Consider the following 21,067-nt stretch of genomic DNA (forward strand, 5'->3'; position numbering starts at 1 on the left):
AACAGAGCAATGGCGACCCTAAACAAAGCAAGCATTGCATTGTATCTATAACAACAATTTCTAAAGTTGGCATTTCGTCAGAAAGGGATGCAAGCAATTTCGGAGAGTGAGAAAGAAATGACAGATGAAATATTAGTGTTCTCGCAAGATGAGTTAGTGGAATGTGTAGTGTCATATACTCTCGACTGTGAGGACAATATACACAGGGAGTGCAATGATAACGATATGTGCTTAAGTGAATGTGATATAGAAACATTTATCCAGCTGTGTAGTTCATCATTCATGTCAGAGCTACAAATCTCGCCTCCAGCAAAGTAGGGTAAAGGACAATCATCCGGCAAATGGATACAAAACATAATAATACATACATGAATGAACATCCACCACATAGCAAAAGAACAATTATGAACAGATTTCGAATAAGTTCGTAGCAATATGATCTTGTGGTGCATAAGAAAAACTATAGATATTCAAAGGAAGACAAGGCGAACATATTATAAAAACTAGTGTTTCCTCGAGCCAATTTGCATGATGTGCATGATAGTGACTTATTACATAATGGTTATCAAATTGCGCGTGACTTAGGTTACAGTGATTTCCAGGCAAGTAATGGCTGGTTGCAGAACTTCAAAGAGCTATAAAATTGAAAGACGTAAGATAACGAGATTTAAAAAAAAATGACAACTTGACGATGAACAGTGAACTGCAGAATTGGCCAGAGCATTTGTAGATGAGTTAAACAAACTTATTCCAAGTTCAGCTCTGACCAATCGGGATTTGAAGAAGAAATACACCCTGTCAGAGGTACTAAGAGAGTGGTGGCATGAGCAACGAACATTAATGCCCAAGCACATTTGTATAAAATGATGTTGACTGTTAGTTTGGATTTAATTATAATTATGTTTTATTTAACGACGCAACTGCCAAGGTTATATCAGCATCGCCAGTGTGCCGGAATTTTGTCCCACAGGAGTTCTTTTACATGCCAGTAAATCTGCTGACATGAGACTGTCATATTTAAGCACACTTAAATGCCATCGACCTGGGCTGGGATTGAATCTGCGACTTTGGACACAGACTATGACTGTGCCACCCAAGGCGATGTCTGGATAATAAATTGACAGGGAAGTTATTTATTGTACTGCAACAAGTTGGAGGTTCTCTGCCTCCTACAATTTTGTCTCATGTCAGTGGCCTAGCAATAACCTGGCTCAAATGTTTGAGATACTGTGGGACGTCATTTTTCATTCATTACTCATGGTGCAAGTTGAAGTTTTGTTTTGAACATTTTGTGAATGCCAATGATGTCCAATTTGTGAAATGTAACACATTCATTCCATAGATGGCTGCTTTCTGCACCTCCTATACTTTTATTTTCTGTCGATCTCCAATGCACATGGTGAGTCATTGACAGTTAATGTTTTGCTGTTACCATTATTCATACTGACACTTTCAAATGATCATTACTAGACATTGCACTTGCGACCTTGCACTCAAGTAAGTTACTTGTAAGAAGAAAAGAAACAAGCTTCACAATATACTGCACATTCACAATGTGACTGAGCAGTAAAACTGGTAGGTGATGTCAGCATATGCTAACCTCACCCTACCAACCTTTACTGCATTGTCCGGGAAGGGAGGGAACGTTTATTTCCGGTATTTTTGTTTAAAAACTTGTTTTCAGTAAGTAGTCTGATGGAACCACTCATCTGCATAAATATAACATGAGTTACATCACATTTTAGGCGGGAAATTTTTTTTTACAACCCAATAAAAATGCCAGACCAGTCCCTCCGAGGGCTTACCACTTTGTAGTGACTCTTGGTGGAAAAAAAGGCAGATTTATAACCTTAATTGCCAAGAAATGGATTTGGAACACCTCAAAATCTGTGCTTCAGTGGCTGACCATGATAATATCTTTGAAAAATATTGGAGTGCAAGAGGTCAAATGACTTTGTTGTCAAACACCTGGGATTAGAAAACAACAAGAACAACAACATAACCTTAATTGCGGATCAAGGCTTTAAATTTTGTATAAGTAATCCAATAGGGTCATTCCATATCAAATCAACAAGGCGCTCAACCCGACCGACTCAGATTTCTTTCAAATTTTGAGGGTTTGTTTTACCTGCTGCGCTAACTAAAACTGCCGAGTTTCATATGTCCTGTGCTTTTCGTTTTCTGTCAGTGGCGTTTCAAACATGAAGAAAAATCATATTTTTGTAAGCACGCCGCTTCAATTAAAATTACATATCTCAACAACGTCTCCAGATAAATTTACAAAAATTGGGTGATACATTCTTAATATGTGATAGTTTTTATTGCTTATATTGTTTTCTGCATGTATTCAATTACACTAAAAAATCATGGTAAAACAATTTTCATATATGCATATTTTAAAATGCAGGGGTTCTATTTTAAGGAAAAAAATATATAGTACGCCTCAATTAGTGATATAATGAACTGATAAGTTGCAACTTGGAATCATCATAGGTTACAAAGATAAAAATTATTATGTCACAGCAAGCGTAAGCTAACCGTATAAGTCGCGATAATTATGTCCCACACATTCGTTGTATTTAATTATATTTGATCATATTCTGGAATGGCACTATGTAATTTAACATGTAGTACATAATTCGAATTTTTTTAATTATTACCTGAAATAAATTATTGTCACATGGATTTTGTTAAACCTGAAGTTCTGTAAGAAATGCTTACTTTTCATTGCTGAGATGAAATAGCCTGATCATCTTTCCAGACAGGATGCTGCGTTGTTTCAGCTGAATTTTAAAATTGCTTAGCAAGTATAATACCCATCCTAAACAGCAGGACTGTATGAAACTTGTGTTCCAGGCACTGCGGTGGATTTTGCAAATCGAAGAGCAAGCATTTTTTCCTCTTCAGTATAGCCTTTTTTTAGCCGCATAAACGGTATTAATGTTTGGGAGATGACCCCTTGTCCAGTCGTACAATTCCCTAGGTGTAGTTATTTGTTTATCGGATGGTCTCTGCAAACTAGCACAAGCCGCAAACCTTTTAAGTGTCCCACCTACAACGTCGTAGGTCTTTTGCCATGCGATATGCAAAAATAATGCAATTCTGTTGGAAATCCAAAATCTTCTCCATGTAATGTGAGGTTCAGGAAATTTTTTCCTATTTTTATACTGAGCAAAGAATCCATCGGAGAAATATATAATTTTTTTGGTGAATTACAGATGTTTGTTTTAATGACTCCATTAGATATTTTTGAAACAGATGTACAGCTGTAGTGTCATATTTCGGGCAGTGTGAAATTATTACCAGATTTTTAATAGAGACTGTATCGGATGACGATTCGTTATAATATATTACGAAAGTATGAATGGTTGTCTGCACATTAGTCCTGTGATATGACTGAATTTCATCTTGGATTACGAAATAATAGTTTTCAGCGAAGTCGCATAACACAATAAGCAGGCATGGCTGTAGAAATGATTTCATATCACGTAGAAACTTACTTTGTCCAGATGATATACATGAGTGAGTCAGTAAATCACCAAGTTTCTCCAAGAGACAGTCGAAAAATTTGTCTGTGGGTTTCATTATAGTCTCAAGCGTTGATCGGTCAGTCATCATCCACTGCTTATAGGTCACTGATTCACTGAAGTTTTATACGAAACATTTCTCTAAACCCTCTCTTATTTTGAATGGTTCAGGACATTCTGTACATTTCCTGAACAAGCAATTTATATGAGGAGGATTGCACACCATAGTAGCCAAGAAATGTTAAGTTGGAAAGTATAAAGAAAAAATTTCTTGAAATCCACGTAGACCTGAAACTTTAATAAATTGCTTCCGGCATAAGTTTTACATTCCGATAAGGACACAAACACAGACAGTATAGTCCACTAACTCCAGCTAGAATACAGTTTCTTGGTCAGGGTTAGAATTTTTAAACACTGCATATAATTAATTTCTGCTCATGTAATTTACTCCCTGATTCTTTAATCACAACAAATATTTCTTACCAAGCATCATTCTGCTTATCTCGTCAGAACAACAGAATTCTTTAACTTTACCGGCAACAGCTGCGAGCAAGGGTTTTCCAGGTTTCGGATTTGGTGAACACAAAATTCCCTTTCCCTTTGCCAGGACTTTGGCTTTCCGAATTATGTATTCGAAAGCTGAAAGAAACTCTTTTTTATATTATTTACGCTCCAGATTTTAGGTAGTAGTGTTAAAATGGTGATTTTCTCACTTTTACCTGAATTTTGAAAATTTTCCTGCAACTGAGACAAAATTTCAGAATCAGAAAGGTCCTGGTTCCTCGCCATCTTTAATATCGAAGACTTTGTCTTTTGCAATATTTTCAAATTTCTGTCTCTTATATTTCTCTTGTTGTAGCCTTTCTTGTTTAATAAGGAACACGCCTTGGTCAAAAAGACTTGTATTTAATGAACTTACATTTGCTGTAGAGTCGACGTATTCTTCATTACTAGAGTCATTATGAGGATTCTGCGTAATAGCATTATATTATATTTTTATTTCTTTGCGACACATAGCACACACCTTTTGTTCCTGTTTTAAATCAGGAAATACATTAAGCATCCACGATATAACACTTCTTAAATTTTTCCTCTAATTACAATGCCTTGATTTCTCAAAGGGATTGCAGCAAACATAGACCTATAACTTAAAACGCGACTCCATTACATCGCACAAAACTACCACATACTACGAAAACTAACGACACTGCACTTGAAACAGATTGCACGTTTTGTATAAATTGAAGACTGTATAAACTGCCACTCATGACGGCCTGACAGATCTACGACACAGTTTATCAGACAAGTACGAACTCGCGCGCATGCATTGTTGGTGTAAGACGGGTTTAAATGCTACAAACCAATACATTGATATATTTTTTTACCGATATTCCTGAAACGTTTCCAAAATGAAACTTACACCAAAGGGAGAATACTCTTACCTCTATAACAGATATTTTTCGCGAAATAATTTATGTCCCGCATTTATAGATATTTAATGTTAAAATGTGTTTCACGTGACCATTCAATAAAGAATTCATTACTTTGATACAAACATATTTTTATTGAAACGTATGATCCCTTAGCTTTAAAATAAACCCAAGTTTAAGATTCTACCTCAATTAGAAGAGAAGTTATGAATTATTTTTATTGACATAGTATGCGACATTTTTACATTTTTTCTCGTATTGACAGAATTGCTGTATGGATATCGTGCATTATTGAGGGCTAAAATTTTACATAATTACTTAACTTAAGGTTCTTTACCATCCCACCAAATTTAATGAAAATCTGAGGTGGTCGGGTTGAAAAGTCCACTTTTTTGTGTTGATTTGACATGGAATGCCCCAATATCTAAATTGTATTGTGATGTATGACATTTTAAGCAGCATTTTCGAAATCTACCCTTGAAACTGGACTAAAACATGTATCAACTTTATGGAGATAAATTTCATGTTGGGAAGTGTAATCTTTATATTTTGTATGGTATATGTATGCAAATGAACCAGATGTTTTCAACTGGAAGACCCTGGGGCGAAGATACGTGTGCATCAGAAGGGATGATTTCAATTTAGCCTTCTAAATTATGTACATTCTCAATTTTAACTGTCATTTTTAAATTCTATTTGAGATTCTTTAATGTCATGAACAAAGGTAACAAAAAATTTCTGTCACTATCTTTCTCTGCACTTCTATTTCTTATTTGAATATTTTTGTTGAACATTTCAATTTCAGGTTCATTGCTGGAATTGGTTACTGTTCCTTCTTTGTAGTTGGTGTGTGTGTGTGTGTTCAATTTTAACTATGGTACTTCTTTCCTTTCTGATGGAAAAATTTTCGACAGACTTTTGTCTTTCGCAGTTGCATTCTTTTGTAAAAATAATAACTTTTGAACAAATTATATTTGCTTTCTTGGTGATTTTAAGGGATATTCTCTATATTTCATGTATTTGGAAGTGGTTGTACATTCACAAAGATTCATTAGGACTACGAGTATTTCAATCATAGTAAGATAAGGTATAAGATGTTGTGGGATGAATTGAAAGACAAATGCGTGAAAGCTTTAATAAAAAAGGGTTGATTTCAAATTGCTGAAGACTTCGAAAAACTTGGAAATTCACCCATTGTATTGATGCTGTTGATTATACAACCCTATCAGAGTGGACCCTTATACTGTAACTACAAACATTAATTTTAAATAATATTACTTGCCATTGTGATGCAAGTTACAATTTGAGATATAAGTAGATATGGCCATCTATGAATAGAGCAGTGACTGAGCAGTATTTCAAGAAACAGCAATGTACGAGGAGTTAATAATTCTTTATGTTTTCCGACTTCAGTTTCTGAAAGAAACCATTAATAGTAGAAGATAAAACATTTGTTGTGTAAAATAATTTGAATTGTTGTTGTGGTGGATACAATCAAACCTACAGTAAACAAATATTTAACTTCCACCTGTCAAGAGCTCCACGTTATATAGAATACAATTTTGGAATTGTAATAAGCAAATTCAGAATTTTCCACTGGCCTCTTAATGAGAACGCCCATTTGGCTCAAGACATTGTTAAAATGGCACGTCCTCACGTTGCGGATAGAGGATGGCCTCCAGCTATGGAGGGTAGCTGCGAATATATTGAATAGGCAGTCGTGGACAGCCGATAAGGGGTGGTCCTCTAGCTTGGGGGTTGGACAAAGGACTAACAACCCATCACCGTAAAAAACAGCTTGTTACAAATCCATACAATAAGCCTCGGAATGGACTAATTCTCTGGCACGAAAATTGGAGATTTATCCTAAGAAGAGATTGAAAAATTCAAATACCTTGGAACAACAGTAACAAATATAAACGACACTTGGGAGGAAATTAAATGCAGAATAAATATGGGAAATGCGTATTATTATTCGATTGAGAAACTTTTGTCATTAGTCTGCTGTCAAAAAAAACTGAAAGTTAGAATTTATAAAACAGTTATATTACCAGTTGTTCTATATGGTTGTGAAACTTGGACTCTCACTTTGAGAAAGGAACAGAGATTAAGTGTGTTTGAGATTAAGGTTCTTAGGAAAATATTTGGGGCTAAGAGGGATGTTACAGGAGAATGGAGAAATTTACACAACGCAGAATTGTACACATTGTTTTCTTCGCCTGACATAATTAGGAATATTAAATTCAGACGTTTGAGATGGACAGGGCATGTAGCACAGATGGACGAATCCAGAAATGCATATAGAGTGTTAGTTGCGAGACCGAAAGGAAAAAGACCTTTGGGAAGGTCAAGGCGTAGATGGGAGGATAATATTAAAATGGATTTGAGATGGTGGGATATGATGATAGAGATTGGATTAATCTTGCACAGGTTAGGGACCAATGGTGGGCTTATGTGAGAGTGGCAAGGAACCTGCGAGTTCCTTAAAAGCCATTTATAAGTATGTAAGTATGCTATACAGTGCAATTTTGTGCATGCTTTTGATAGTTATATCTTTGATCATACCTTAGATCAACATGACAGCAGCAGGAAAGTCTGCACATACTATCAGAGATAAATTTATTTTGGTTTTTGGAACTGCATTGTCTTATATAAGTATTAGTACTATTTTTAGAATTTTATGTCTAATTTTCTGCTTATGGGTAATAACTATGCATATACATTAGTGATTAGAACCCGCGCTAGTGTGAACCATGCTAATTCAAAATTTTGGACAATTAAAAAAAAAAAATAAATAAATAAACCAGAGGAAGGAAACAAAAAAAAGAGTATTTGAACTGAAACTCAATCTGTTTAATAGAAACTCAAAATATATTATATACAGTACAACTTACTTTATTGCTAATGAATGAATTAGTTCTTGTTTTCTATACTATTACGATAATCTGTCAGCTCCTTCTGACGAAGAGCAGATAATCTTAACGAAGTGGCAATGTCCTTCCAATGCTTCATAAACTCAAAATTGAACAAACAAACGTGAAGGGTGGGGATAAGGCGTGGTTTCCCTGCTTGAATTACTGTTCTCTGCTTAATCGAAAATTTCGATAATCCGAACAGACTGTGGTCCCAATTAGTTTGGACTAGCATGGTTCTACTGTAATGGAAGAAAATAAAAATATATTACGAGGGCTATTCAGAAATCAACTTTCCATTGCCTACAAAAAAAAAAAAAAAAAAAACCACAAACAATGTTACAAACTATTTATTGCCTGGAAAACGTTCCTGGATAGTGACACTATTTTTCAACATAGTCGCCATATAAATTCAAGCACTTGTCATAGCTTGAGACTAGCTTGTGTATTCCTTCTTCATAAAAGGATGCCGCCTGTGTACTCAGCCAGGTTTTTACTCTGTCCATGAGCTCCACATTGTCATTGAAGTGCTGAGTTGCTAACCAGTTCTTCATTGGGAAAGAAGTGGTAGTCGCTCGGTGCCAAGTCTGGACTGTAGGGGGATATTCGAAAGTTTCCCATGTGTACTTGTCCAATAAAGCCTTTGTGCGAGCAGCAGTATGGGGCCGCACATTATCATGGAGAAGAATGACACCCTTGGAGAGCAATCCACGGCATTTGTTTTGGATTGCTCTCTTAAGCTTCTTTAGCATTTCACAATAAACATCTGCTTTTATTGTGGTCTCAGGCACCATAAACTCTGTCAACAATACTCTTTTTTGATCCCAGAAAACTGTAGCCATCATCTTTCAGTTCGAGAATGTTTGTTTGAATTTTTTGGCTTGTTCAGGGATTGGGTGTGCATCCACTGCTTTGACTGTTCTTTGGTCTCAGCATTCACGAACTTTACCCATGTCTCATCTCCTGTCACGAATCTATCCAGAAATTAATCACTGTCAATGTGGTAATGCTGAAGGAACATTAAGGCTGGAGTCATTCTCTGAGCTTTATGCTGATCAGTGAGATTTTTGGGCACCATCTTGCACAAAATTTGTGGAAACCTAACCTTGCCATAACAATTTCATAGAGATTTGCTCTTGAAACTTGTGGGAAATTTTCAGAGGTCAGGAATTGTGAAATGACGTCTTTCACGCACAGTTTGTTCAATCTGTTGAATGAGTTCATCAGTACAATTGAATGTCGTCCTTGACCTCCCTCATTGTGCAAATCTTCACCCCCATCCTTCAATTTTCTGCACCAGTCCCGTACAGCACTATCACTTGTAATGTTGCCATAAACACGACACAGTCAGTGGTGAATCTCAGCAGCGTTAACTCCTTTTGCATGAAGAAATCGAATAACTGAACAGACCTCGCAACTTGCAGGAAGAGTAATAATCGCGTCCATTATCAACAGCTGTTTCTCACAGATTACTGAACAGAAATGAGTGCACGATGCATGAGAGCATTATTACATCTTTACTCGTGGCTACTGCTAAAGAGCCATCTTCCTGCAATGATCTAGCAATCCACAATCGACAGTCGGAAGTTGATTTCTGAATAGCCCACATACTACCTACTAGTTTTTACTCACTGACTTTTTGCTTTGCAAGTACTTATTAATTTCTCCCAAATATGAGTAAAACTTCTTCCCATTTCTTTTTAATGTCCTTATTAGAACATTCTGAGCAGCTGGTGTCCCAGAAGGAAGGAAAATTCTGAATTTATATTATGAATATTTTGTGTGTGAAATGAACCCATCTTACCTTACAGTATACTAACAACAGGCCGCCCATATGGTATTCCTGATGTAAAATGTATGATGTATTTAACTGGCATCCAGTGCTGTTGGGAGATGATGCCAATAGGATTGGAACGGCCAATTATTGCTGGGAGCACATACTAGCTTGATGTTGAATGTGTAAAACTTCATATATTCTCCTACATAAGTCTGACATTGGATGTTTGGGCACCCTAGTGAGTAAGGGCTTGTAAAATAATTAATATTCATACTATAAGCAGTAACATGAGCTGCTGTCAGGAAGTCAAAAGAAGGATAACAATGGCCAAGGAAACTTTTAATAGAAAAAGGAGCATCTTCTGCGGACCTGTGGAACAAGAACTAAGGAAGAGACTAGCGAACTGCTTCGTGTGGAGTGTGGCATTGTATGGAGCAGAAACGTGGATATTACGATGAAGTGTAGAGAAGCGACTAGAAGCATTTGAAATGTGGATATGGAGAAGAATGGAGCATGTGAAATGGACAGACAGAATAAAAAATGAAGCTGTGTTGGAAAGAGTGGGTGAAGAAAGAATAATGCTGAAACTGATCAGGAAGAGGAAAAGGAATTTGCTGGGTCACTGGCTGAAATGAAACTGCCTACTAAAGGATGCACTGGAAGAAACTGAAATAATGTATTGCTGAAGATCCTAGTAGATTGTATCTTCTATAAAATAATTTTCGACAGTCACCTTAAAATTATTTATTAATTTTCTTTTGCTATGTAATAGATTCATAGTTGTATGAAAGAGTAAATAATGTTTATATTCTCTTCTCTTGTCTTTGATGTATCAGACAGTTATTTTGTTTTGTATTTCATTTAAGCCGAATTTAATAATTTTTGTCAGTTTATAAAATTTCTTTCTGTTCTGATATTTACAGTTATCTCGCGTGATAAGTGGGAGCGGATGATGGGGGCTAATGGTTGGAATTCAGTAGAATTGAGAGATAATCGCTACAATCAAATCATCCACATGGTAACATCTGCAAATGGAGCCGAAGATTTCTATACAACAGAGGTAAGAAAATGGCTTACTTTTTTGTCTTTGTGTATCTGTTTCTTGCAGTAACATTATCTTTCTCTTTCTCCTTCTTCTTCTTCTGCTTCTTCTTCTTCTTCTTCTTCTTCTTCTTCTTCTTCTTCGAATTTAGGAATTAGGATCTTCTTGCATTCCGTTTTTAAAATACCCCTGTCCATTTCACCAATTTGGCTAAACATTTCATTTTGTCTCTTTTTTTCTCATTTTAGATAAATTTCAAAATAACTTAATTCAGACATAACTATGCATATTTCCCATTCAGTTCTAGTTTACTCTTGATATGCTGTATTGTGATTAGTTGATCTACATGGGAGTTTTGAGAGTTTTGAAACTATCTAGCAGTATATAGTCATGATATATTAAAGTAACTTAATTAATTTTCGGCTTGAAGCAGTAAAAATTCTTTACAATAATGCTTGTATGTGTGATGTTGGAGTAATGAACAAATTTCATTTACACACAGATATATTAATAATAGAACTTAAACAAAGTACATATGACATTTGAATTCTGTCGCAGCTACAAATGAGACATTGAAACGTCAGTTATAAAATAAAATTAAACATGAATTAATTAACGAAGTAAAGTAAGGAGAATCACGATGAAAATAACACGTTGCAATACATGAATATAATAACATAAAACTAAGGAAAATCACGATAAAATTAACACATTGCAATACATGAACACAATAACATAAAAGTATGCAGAATTACGATAAATACAACACATTGGAATACATAAATACAATAACATAAAACCAAGAAAAATTCACGATAAAAATAACACTTTGCAATGCATGAATACAGTAACATAAAAATTAGCAGAATCACGATAAAAACAATACATTGCAATACATGTATGAGGTGTGAGCATTAAATTCCGATTCCTGTCCCATAAATGGAAATAAATTTACCTGATTTAAATTTGGCTGCCATCCCCTTCAAAGTAGTCCCCTTGGGCAGCTCTACACTGATCCCAACGTGTCTGCCATTTTTGGTATGCCTCCTGGAAGTCACATTCTTGAACCTGTCAAGCACCTTTTACGATTCGCCTTGGTTCTCCCCCACCATGCCAAAACAGCAACCCTTTAGCTTCAATGTCATCTTTCGAAACAAATAAAAGTCGCAGGGGGCCAAATCTGGTGAATACGGGAGTGTTGCGAGAGCTCTGTGAACTGGCGCATTGTCGTCATGGAGCATTAATTTTTTCTCTGTCCAGAGTTGTAGTCGTTCATGTTAAAATGGACGTGAGGATCATTATGCACAATTTGTCAAATTATTTCGACATTTTCGGCAGTGTTGCACGTGTGTGGTCGACCTGGCCTCTCGTTGTCCTCCAGGAAATGCGAATGCCACTCAAAACACTTTGCCCGACTCACTGTTTCATTCTCGTAGGCTTGCTTCAACATTCCATGAGTTTTGGTTGCCAATTGCCCGAAGAATTTGATGTTGGCTCTCTTCTCCAGTTTCGAGTCTATCATGATTTCGCAAATGCGTGGATGTATGTGCTAACAAAACCTTGTGTAACACAGGTCTCAATGAAGATAGTGCTTTGAAGCTTGGTGTCACGTCTCTTCAAGGTCATCTAGTATCACTGCTGTGCGCGTGTCAATCATGTGATCTCTTCGCCCAAAGCAGATACAGTCTAGGAATTTAATGATCACACCTCGTATATAGTAACATAAAAGTAAGCAGAATTACGATAAAAATAACACATTGCAATACACGAATACAACAACATAAAGTAGTAGAACAACACAGTGTAATACATAAATACAATAACATAAAAGTATGCAGAAACACGATAAAACAACACATTGTAATACATGAATATAATAATATAAAAGTAAGGAGAATCATGATAAAAACAACACATTGCAATTCATGAATACAATACCATAAACGTAAGTAGAATTACGATAAAAACAACATATTGTAATACATGAATACAATAACATAAAAGTAAGCAGAATCACTATAAAAATACATCACAATAAAACAACAAAGTGCAATACATGAATACATAACATAACAGTAAATAGAATCACGATAAAAACAAACACGCAATACATGAATACAGTACAGTAACATAAAAGTAAGTAGAATCACGATAAAACAACAGAGCAATACATGAATACAATAACATAAAATTGAGAAGAATCGCTATAAAAACAACACATTGCAGTACATGGATATAATAAGATAAAATTAACCAGAATCACAATAAAAACAACAGATATGTACATGAACACACTAACATAAAACTAAGCAGAACAAAATAAAGATATCACATCCGAATACATAAAAAGAACAAATTTCTATACATGAATATAGTAACATAAAAACACAAAACTAACATATTATGGGCTACATAAATAATCAATCCAGAAGGAAGTAAATTGATCTGTTGTGTCCTTGAGATTTTCATTACAAATTCCATCTGGCTCTGTTGCTTTCTTTTCTTTTGCCTTGAGTATGGCTGCTCTTATTTCCATTATGCTTATCATCTCTGTGTTGTATGACTCTGGCTCCTTAATTTGGTATGCGGTGGTTAGGTCACATCTGTTGAGGAACGAGAATTGTTTTTCCCAAGAGTCCAATGGAATTTCCGTGACTGCTGGTTGACTTCCTTCTGAGGACACAAAAGAAATGTATTAGTGCCTCTTGAGCTTGAGCTTTTTCTTGTTCTCATATGAAATTATTAGTTTCCTTAGACTTTAGCAGTTTTTACATGCTTTCCTTTTCTCTGCATAGAGATTTAGATTTCCTCGGAGATGTTTGTTCGTGGTTTGTGCAAGAGTTTGATCATTTCTTTCACTGTTTGTAGTACTCAGCATCAAACCAAGATTTACCTGCTCTTTACATAAGATAGATAAGCATTTTGTTTCACTGTTCAAATGTTATACGGGTACTGCAATATTTCAATGTAGCCTATATTTAGACCCACTCTTCACAAGCATCTCTTTCACACTTGCAAAAAAAAAAAATATCATATTTTAATTAAGTGTGTCAACCATCACTTTTGCTGTCTACTTAATTTCTCCTCTTTTTGAAACTCCATTCGTTTTCATCGAACAAAACAATATTAACTGATAGAAGATGTAGGTGAAGAGGGGGCACATTTGAACAGTTTTTCTATGTATATTTCTTATTCACATCTATTATCAGTTTTTTTAATTTAATTATGTAGAATTATAAACCATTTCTTAATAAACACCTCAGAATTTTATATTTGCAGAAAATACATACAGGGCTTTCATTTCAAAACTTTCCAGTGTAAATAACTAATTATTTAAATTAAATTCAATTTACACAAAAAAAAAACACATCAATTTTGATATTGAGGGAGAAGTCTGAAACCAGGCTTAATTGCATTTTAGATTTCACCTCCACCCCAGCCACCCTCACTTTGAAATTTCAAATAGTACCCCTATATTTTTATAGTTAAATATGAAAGAGCATGCAATTGTTTGTACACCTCATTCGTTTTCGCATCTTTTGTTTTCTATTGTCGCCTGGCAACCTGTATTTTTGTTATTATCAGTGATTTTAGGATGAAAAACAGCTTATTTTGTGTAATTTCCTACATTTAATCAATAAGGATGATTTATGTTATCTCTTGAAGGGTATACACCATTTTAAAATAATTTAATACACAAACACAACTCTTACATGAAATGCTCAATAAGTTTTCGTAGCTTTATTCTCTTTAGCTGTAATCAACAATAACAACAATCCTGGTTGCCAGGCGATGATAGAAAACAAAATATGCGAAAACGAATGAGGTATATAAGCAATTGAATACTCTTACATATTTAAGTATAAAAATACAGGGGTGCCATTTGAAATTTCAAAGTGGGGGCGGCTGGGGAGTGGGAGTGAAATCTAAAATGCAATTAAGCCTGGTTTCAGACTTCCCCCTCAATATCTAAATTGACGTGTTTTTTGTTTAAATTGAATTCAATTTAAATAATTATTTATTTATACTGGGAAGTTTTGAAATGAAAGCCTTGTATATCTCAAACGTAAATTAAGTCGGAACTAACTCTTGTAACATGTTCAAAACTGCCCTATGTATGAGGTACTTTTGAACAGGGAATGGTGCACTTTTGAACAATGTCCAAATCATCTGTTAAAGAATAATCAACACTCAAAAATATTATGTAAAGAACACTGCTATGGTTACATTGTTTTTTCTTTAAAAGTACTGAAGTTCACATCAAAGTGATTTATTGTCATAGTGGGAGCGCTTCCCCCTGAATTTTCTGATTGTATGAATTTCATGACAATATTACTTTTCTCTGTCTTACTGCAGTCTTCAGTTTTAGGATATGTGAAGTTTCATGTTTATCGAAACTTTCACGTAATCCTGACATTGACCATCTATCTATTCCACTTGTCCAACATAGAAGACTTCGGTTTTCTTTGTTGCATATTACGTCAGCAAAAAATTTCCTTGGTGTTATTTCTTTCTACACTGCTATATCTTGTAGAATTTCACATAAACCTGACATTGTAGTTGTAGCTCTTGACAGACTGGTGTTCTCACGTTTTCCTATTCTAAATTTCCATGTAGCTTCATGAAGCTCTAAAAGTCAGCCAATTCCAGCAATTCCGTTATTATCCCATTACAGTACTTACAAGCTAAATGACGAGCATATTCATATGCTAATTGACGTATATTTGTGCAAGTCATGCCATAATTAATCTTAGGACATTTAATAATATAATTAACTAATTGGGACTCGTGCTCCTCAGTTGAACAGCTGTTGGCTTGTGTATCGCGAACCATATTTTCCACCTATGTCATTGCCTTCTTAAACTTCTTCATTTGATAAAATAATAATGTGTGAGGCATGTCATACTTTGAAGCTGCAGCTCTTAATGAGAATTTTCCTTCACTGTCAGACCTTGCTGCTGCCTGAGCAACTTCATTGGATAATACATGCTTGTTCTTTTCTTTATGTATGTCCAAACAATTTTATGCCTTAAAAGCAAATATAATATCAATAAATTCCTTATATAATTACTTACTTACTTACTTACTTACTGGCTTTTAAGGAACCCGAAGGTTCATTGCCGCCCTCACATAAGCCCGCCATTGGTCCCTATCCTGAGCAAGATTAATCCAGTCTCTACCATCATATCCCACCTCCCTCATATCCATTTTAATATTATCTTCCCACCTATGTCTCGGCCTCCCCAAAGGTCTTTTTCCCTCCGGCCTCCCAACTAACACTCTATATGCATTTCTGGATTCGCCCATACGTGCTACATGACCTGCCCATCTCAAACGTCTGGATTTTATGTTCCTAATTATGTCAGGTGAAGTATACAATGCGTGCAGCTCTGCGTTGTGTAACTTTCTCCATTCTCCTGTAACTTCATCCCTCTTAGCCCCAAATATTTTCCTAAGAACCTTATTCTCAAATACCTTTAATCTCTGTTCCTCTCTCAAAGTGAGAGTCCAAGTTTCACAACCATACAGAACAATTGGTAATATAACTGTTTTATAAATTCTAACTTTCAGATTTTTTGACAGAAGACTAGATGACAAAACTTCTCAACAGAATAATAACAGGCATTTCCCATATTTATTCTGCGTTTAATTTCCTCCCGAGTGTCATTTATATTTGTTACTGTTGCTCCAAGATATTTGAATTTTTCCACCTCTTCGAAGGATAAATCTCCAATTTTTATATTTCCATTTCGTACAATATTCTGGTCACGAGACATAATCATATACTTTGTCTTTTCGGGATTTACTTCCAACCCTATCGCTTTACTTGCTTCAACTAGAATTTCCGCGTTTTCCCTAATCGTTTGTCGATTTTATCCTAACATATTCACGTCATCCGCATAGACAAGAAGCTGATGTAACCCGTTCAATTTCAAACCCCCTGTGTTATCCTGAACTTTTCTAATGGCATATTCTAGAGCGAAGTTAAAAAGTAAAGGTGATAGTGCATCTCCCTGCTTTAGCCCGCAGTGAATTGGAAAAGTATCAGATAGAAACTGGCCTATACGGACTCTGCTGTAAGTTTCACTGAGACACATTTTAATTAATCGAACTAGTTTCTTGGGAATACCAAATTCAATAAGAATATTATATAAAACTTCTCTCTTAACCAAGTCATACGCCTTTTTGAAATCTATGAATAACTGATGTACTGTACCCTTATACTCCCATTTTTTCTCCAATATCTGTCAGATACAAAAAAGCTGATCAATAGTCGATCTATTACGCTTAAAACCACACTGATGATCTCCAATAATTTCATCTACATATGGAATTAATCTTCTCAAAAGGATATTCGACAAAATTTTGTACGACGTCAACAAAAGTGATATTCCTCGAAAGTTACTACAGTTAGTCTTAACCCTTCTTAAAAATAGGTACGATTATGGACTCTTTCCATTGTTCTGGTACAGTTTCCTTTTCCCAAATTGCAAGTAGAAGTTTATAAATTTCGCTAGATAATGCTCTTCCACCCTCTTGTATTAATTCTGCTGGAATTTGATCAATACCTGGAGACTTGTAGTTTTTCAGATTTTATATCGCAATTTCGACTTCAGAAAGTGTGGGTTCCGGTATAAATGGCTCAGCAGTTTGTATTTGAATGTCGTCCCGATCATTTCTATTTGGAAAATTCCTTATATAAAATTTTGAAAACGTTTTTCACAGTGTTGTTAAATTAATGTTGTGGAGCAGTTTTGAACACTGTTCAAATGTTTCCCCAAGGAACTGTTCACATGACCCTATCAAGTACGATCATTCATTAAAAGGAACAAGAAGTAGTAAGTACATATTAAAAATGTACAGTAATTTTCGAAAAGTGAATTCATTAGGTTCTAATATTACATAATGAAACTCATCTCTGAAACGTTCATGTTGTCAGAATATCCTTACGAAATTCGGAATAACATAATACTTTCTAAGCACTTCAACACTAGTGCATCCACAGAGTTCACCCCAGTAAATTAAATGAAAGTTGAAAAGTGAAGCCAGTATGTCAGAATGTCTGCCTTCTGCTGTCAGTATTGGCAACTTAATAAAAATTGTGTGTTGAGGGAAATTTAATCTGTTCTAATGTACCCCATTCTCTTCTACAGGTAATCTTTTCCCAGAAAGTATTGGAAAGTCTCACTTACCCTATAACCATTGTTGAGTCCTGCCGATGTAATAACTTTTTCTGCACGATCATGTTTTTTTGCTATATTTACAGCTATTGTTGTTAAGCTTTGAAAATTAGAATTCCCACATAGAAACTTGTTGCTAGGAAAATCATTTTCCATAACAAAAAAGTATACTGAAATAGACCCATTACGGTGCACATATTGTTACTTAGTTACCATTACATTATAATTATTGTACATAGGTATTTGAAATTTTAAAAAGTGATCGTGCCAGAAATTTTGTATAATAAACATTTGTGAAGTGCATTACAAAATCTCGAAAATTGAAAAACTCGCTCTGCTTGTTTTTCAAACTTTTCCTCAATTTTGTAAAAAGCACTTCCCAACCTTGTATCGTAATATACAATTTCATCTCTCTCTTCAATATAAACAAATTAAGTTACCTAGTTCTTGCATTCAGGTAAGGATTTGTTGATTCTAAAAACATATTAAATATAGACAAAACTATTACCTCTAAAGGCTTATTTTGTACATAATAATGTAAACCTGTTCCAATTGGTTTAGAAATGATATTTTAGCATTGAAATATTTATTTCATATTTTGCCAAAATAAATTTCATATTGTGCCAGTTTCTAATCGTTATATTTAAAACAGTGTAGTTTTATGTGGCTATTTTCTGATTGGGGGGGGGGGATGGTAAACTGACCGTAATAGTATTAAGAGATGAATACAAAATGATGGAAGTTTCCTGCTTCAGAGAGGTACCTACCTAGTTTTCTGACAGGTCTACATGCCATATGCCTGAATCTTAAATATGGCTCCAAGTAATGAATAATAATTTCAGTACATCATGATTACACACTTTTAACACTTTATATCACTTAGGAATATAGTTACAGTAACAACTTTCATGTGTTAAAATGAAAACTAAGTTGTAAATTACCAAGTTGACTAGTTTCGACTTTGTATCAGCCATCTTCAGAACTGGTGTGGTCCTTGCTTCTTACTGTTTCTTAGTTGTTTTGCTGGGGGGATGTGTTTGTGTTTGATAATGTGGAATCAAATAAGGTGTTGAAATTCAGAACAGACACCCTATTTGACTCCACACTATCAAACACAAATGCACCCCCCCCACCGCCGCAAAACGACTAAAGAAACTAAAAGAAGATGGCTGATACGAAGTCGCAACTAGTCAACTAGGTAATATACTACAGTGAAACTTCCCTTAATGGACACTTCCCAATAGCGGACTCCTCTCAATAGTGGACATTTTAAAATTCCCCTGCAAAATAACATTGGCCCTTATGATGAAATTCTTCCAAATAGCGGACATTCTCAATAACAGACGCGGACACAAATGTATCTCCCAACAACAATTAAAACTTCCAAATAATGGACAGCATCAAAGAAAAAAAGAAAAAGACGGTTGTAAATTAAACGGAATTCTAACGAAATTCTTTGCAACAATCCTTATCGTGCATTTGAACGTTCTGTACTTTACTGAAGGTAAGCAGCACAGTTGCTAGTTGTGATACTGTACGTGAGCAGTCCGTACCAGTGTTGCCAATTCAGCAGTTTTCCCGCTAAATCTAGGTTTTTTGGATAACCGGCTCGCGGGTAAAATTATATTATCCCGCTTAGTGGGAATACTAGCGGTTTTTAATCTTTAAAGTTTCTGAAATGAAATTCATATTAGCATTATAAGCGGCTTTCATAATTACATTTAATTCGTTCAGTGTGTGTTTTGTGAAATAATGGATGTGTTAATGTAGTGATAATTCCATATTATATATGTTACTGTTAAAACCCGAAATTCGTCAAAACCAGTTTCAACTAGTCTAAGCAAATAAAGATAGATAGAAAGTGAGTTTTCTTATGATCTAGAATCAATATCAGGTTAGGTTTGGTTTGTTTAGGGTTTTGTTTGCCAAAAAAAAAAAAAAAAAAAAAAAACATATACACACTAAACCTGACCTGTCATTGATTCTAGATCTTACGAAAATTCGCTTTCTATCTATCTATATTTTCAAAAAACTAGTTTTTATTAGTTGAAACTGGTTTCTGTCGGATTTCGGGTTTTAATGGTAACATATATAGTGCAATAAGAATTTAAATATGTTGTGAAGTCGAAATTGCGATAGAAAATCTGAAAAACTACAAGTCTCCAGGTATTGATCAAATTCCAGCAGAATTAATACAAGAGGGTGGAAGTGCATTATATAGCGAAATTTATAAACTTGTACTTGCTATTTGGGAAAAGGAAATTGTACCAGAACAATGGAAGGAGTCCATAATTGTACCTATTTTTAAAAAGGGGGACAAAACCAATTGTGGTAACTTTCGAGGAATATCACTTTTGTTGACGTCGTACAAAATTTTGTCCAATATTCTTTTGAGAAGATTAACTCCGTACATAGATGAAATTATTGGGGATCATCAGTGCGGTTTTCGGCGTAATAGATCGACTATTGATCAGATTTTTTGTATTCGACAGATAATGGAGAAAAAATGGGAGTATAAGGGTACAGTACATCAGTTATTCATAGATTTCAAAATGGCTTATGACTCGGTTAAGAGGGAAGTATTATATGATATTCTTATTGAATTTGGTATTCCCAAGAAACTAGTTCGATTAATTAAAATGTGTCTCAGTGAAACATACAGCAGAGTCCGTATAGGTCAGTTTCTATCTGATGCTTTTCCAATTCACTGCGGGCTAAAGCAGGGAGATGCACTATCACCTTTACTTTTTAACTTCGCTTTAGAATATGCCATTAGGAAAGTTCAGGATAACAGGCAGGGTTTGGAATTGAACGGGTTACATCAGCTTCTTGTCTATGCAGATGACGTGAATATGTTAGGAGAAAATCGACAAACGATTAGGGAAAACACGGAAATTCTAGTTGAAGCAAGTAAAGCGATAGGTTTGGAAGTAAATCCCGAAAAGACAAAGTATATGATTATGTCTCGTGACCAGAATATTGTACGAAATGGAAATATAAAAATTGGAGATTTATCCTTCGAAGAGGTGGAAAAATTCAAATATCTTGGAGCAACAGTAACAAATATAAATGACACTCGGGAGGAAATTAAACGCAGAATAAATATGGGAAATGCCTGTTATTATTCGGTTGAGAAGCTCTTATCATCCAGTCTGCTGTCCAAAAATCTGAAAGTTAGAATTTATAAAACAGTTATAT

The 21,067-nt window shown here is 35.0% G+C and overlaps 1 protein-coding gene across 5 annotated transcripts in view; it reads left to right on the forward strand.

The window, feature by feature from the left end:
* Positions 1 to 21,067, forward strand: part of Ttd14 (TRPL translocation defect 14) — a 315,039-nt gene that overhangs the window by 209,344 nt on the left and 84,628 nt on the right. For all 5 annotated transcript variants that reach the window (XR_011335927.1, XM_069845769.1, XM_069845766.1 and 2 more), the window contains one exon: positions 10,570 to 10,706. Coding sequence is in view for 4 of the 5 variants with exons in the window: in XM_069845769.1 (XP_069701870.1) it covers positions 10,570 to 10,706 (137 nt within the window). In the remaining variant the exon portion in view is untranslated. The remainder of the gene's footprint in view (positions 1 to 10,569; positions 10,707 to 21,067) is intronic.

The sequence above is a fragment of the Periplaneta americana genome, chromosome 14, assembly GCF_040183065.1.
Source record: "Periplaneta americana isolate PAMFEO1 chromosome 14, P.americana_PAMFEO1_priV1, whole genome shotgun sequence".
NCBI classification, from domain to species: domain Eukaryota; kingdom Metazoa; phylum Arthropoda; class Insecta; order Blattodea; family Blattidae; genus Periplaneta; species Periplaneta americana.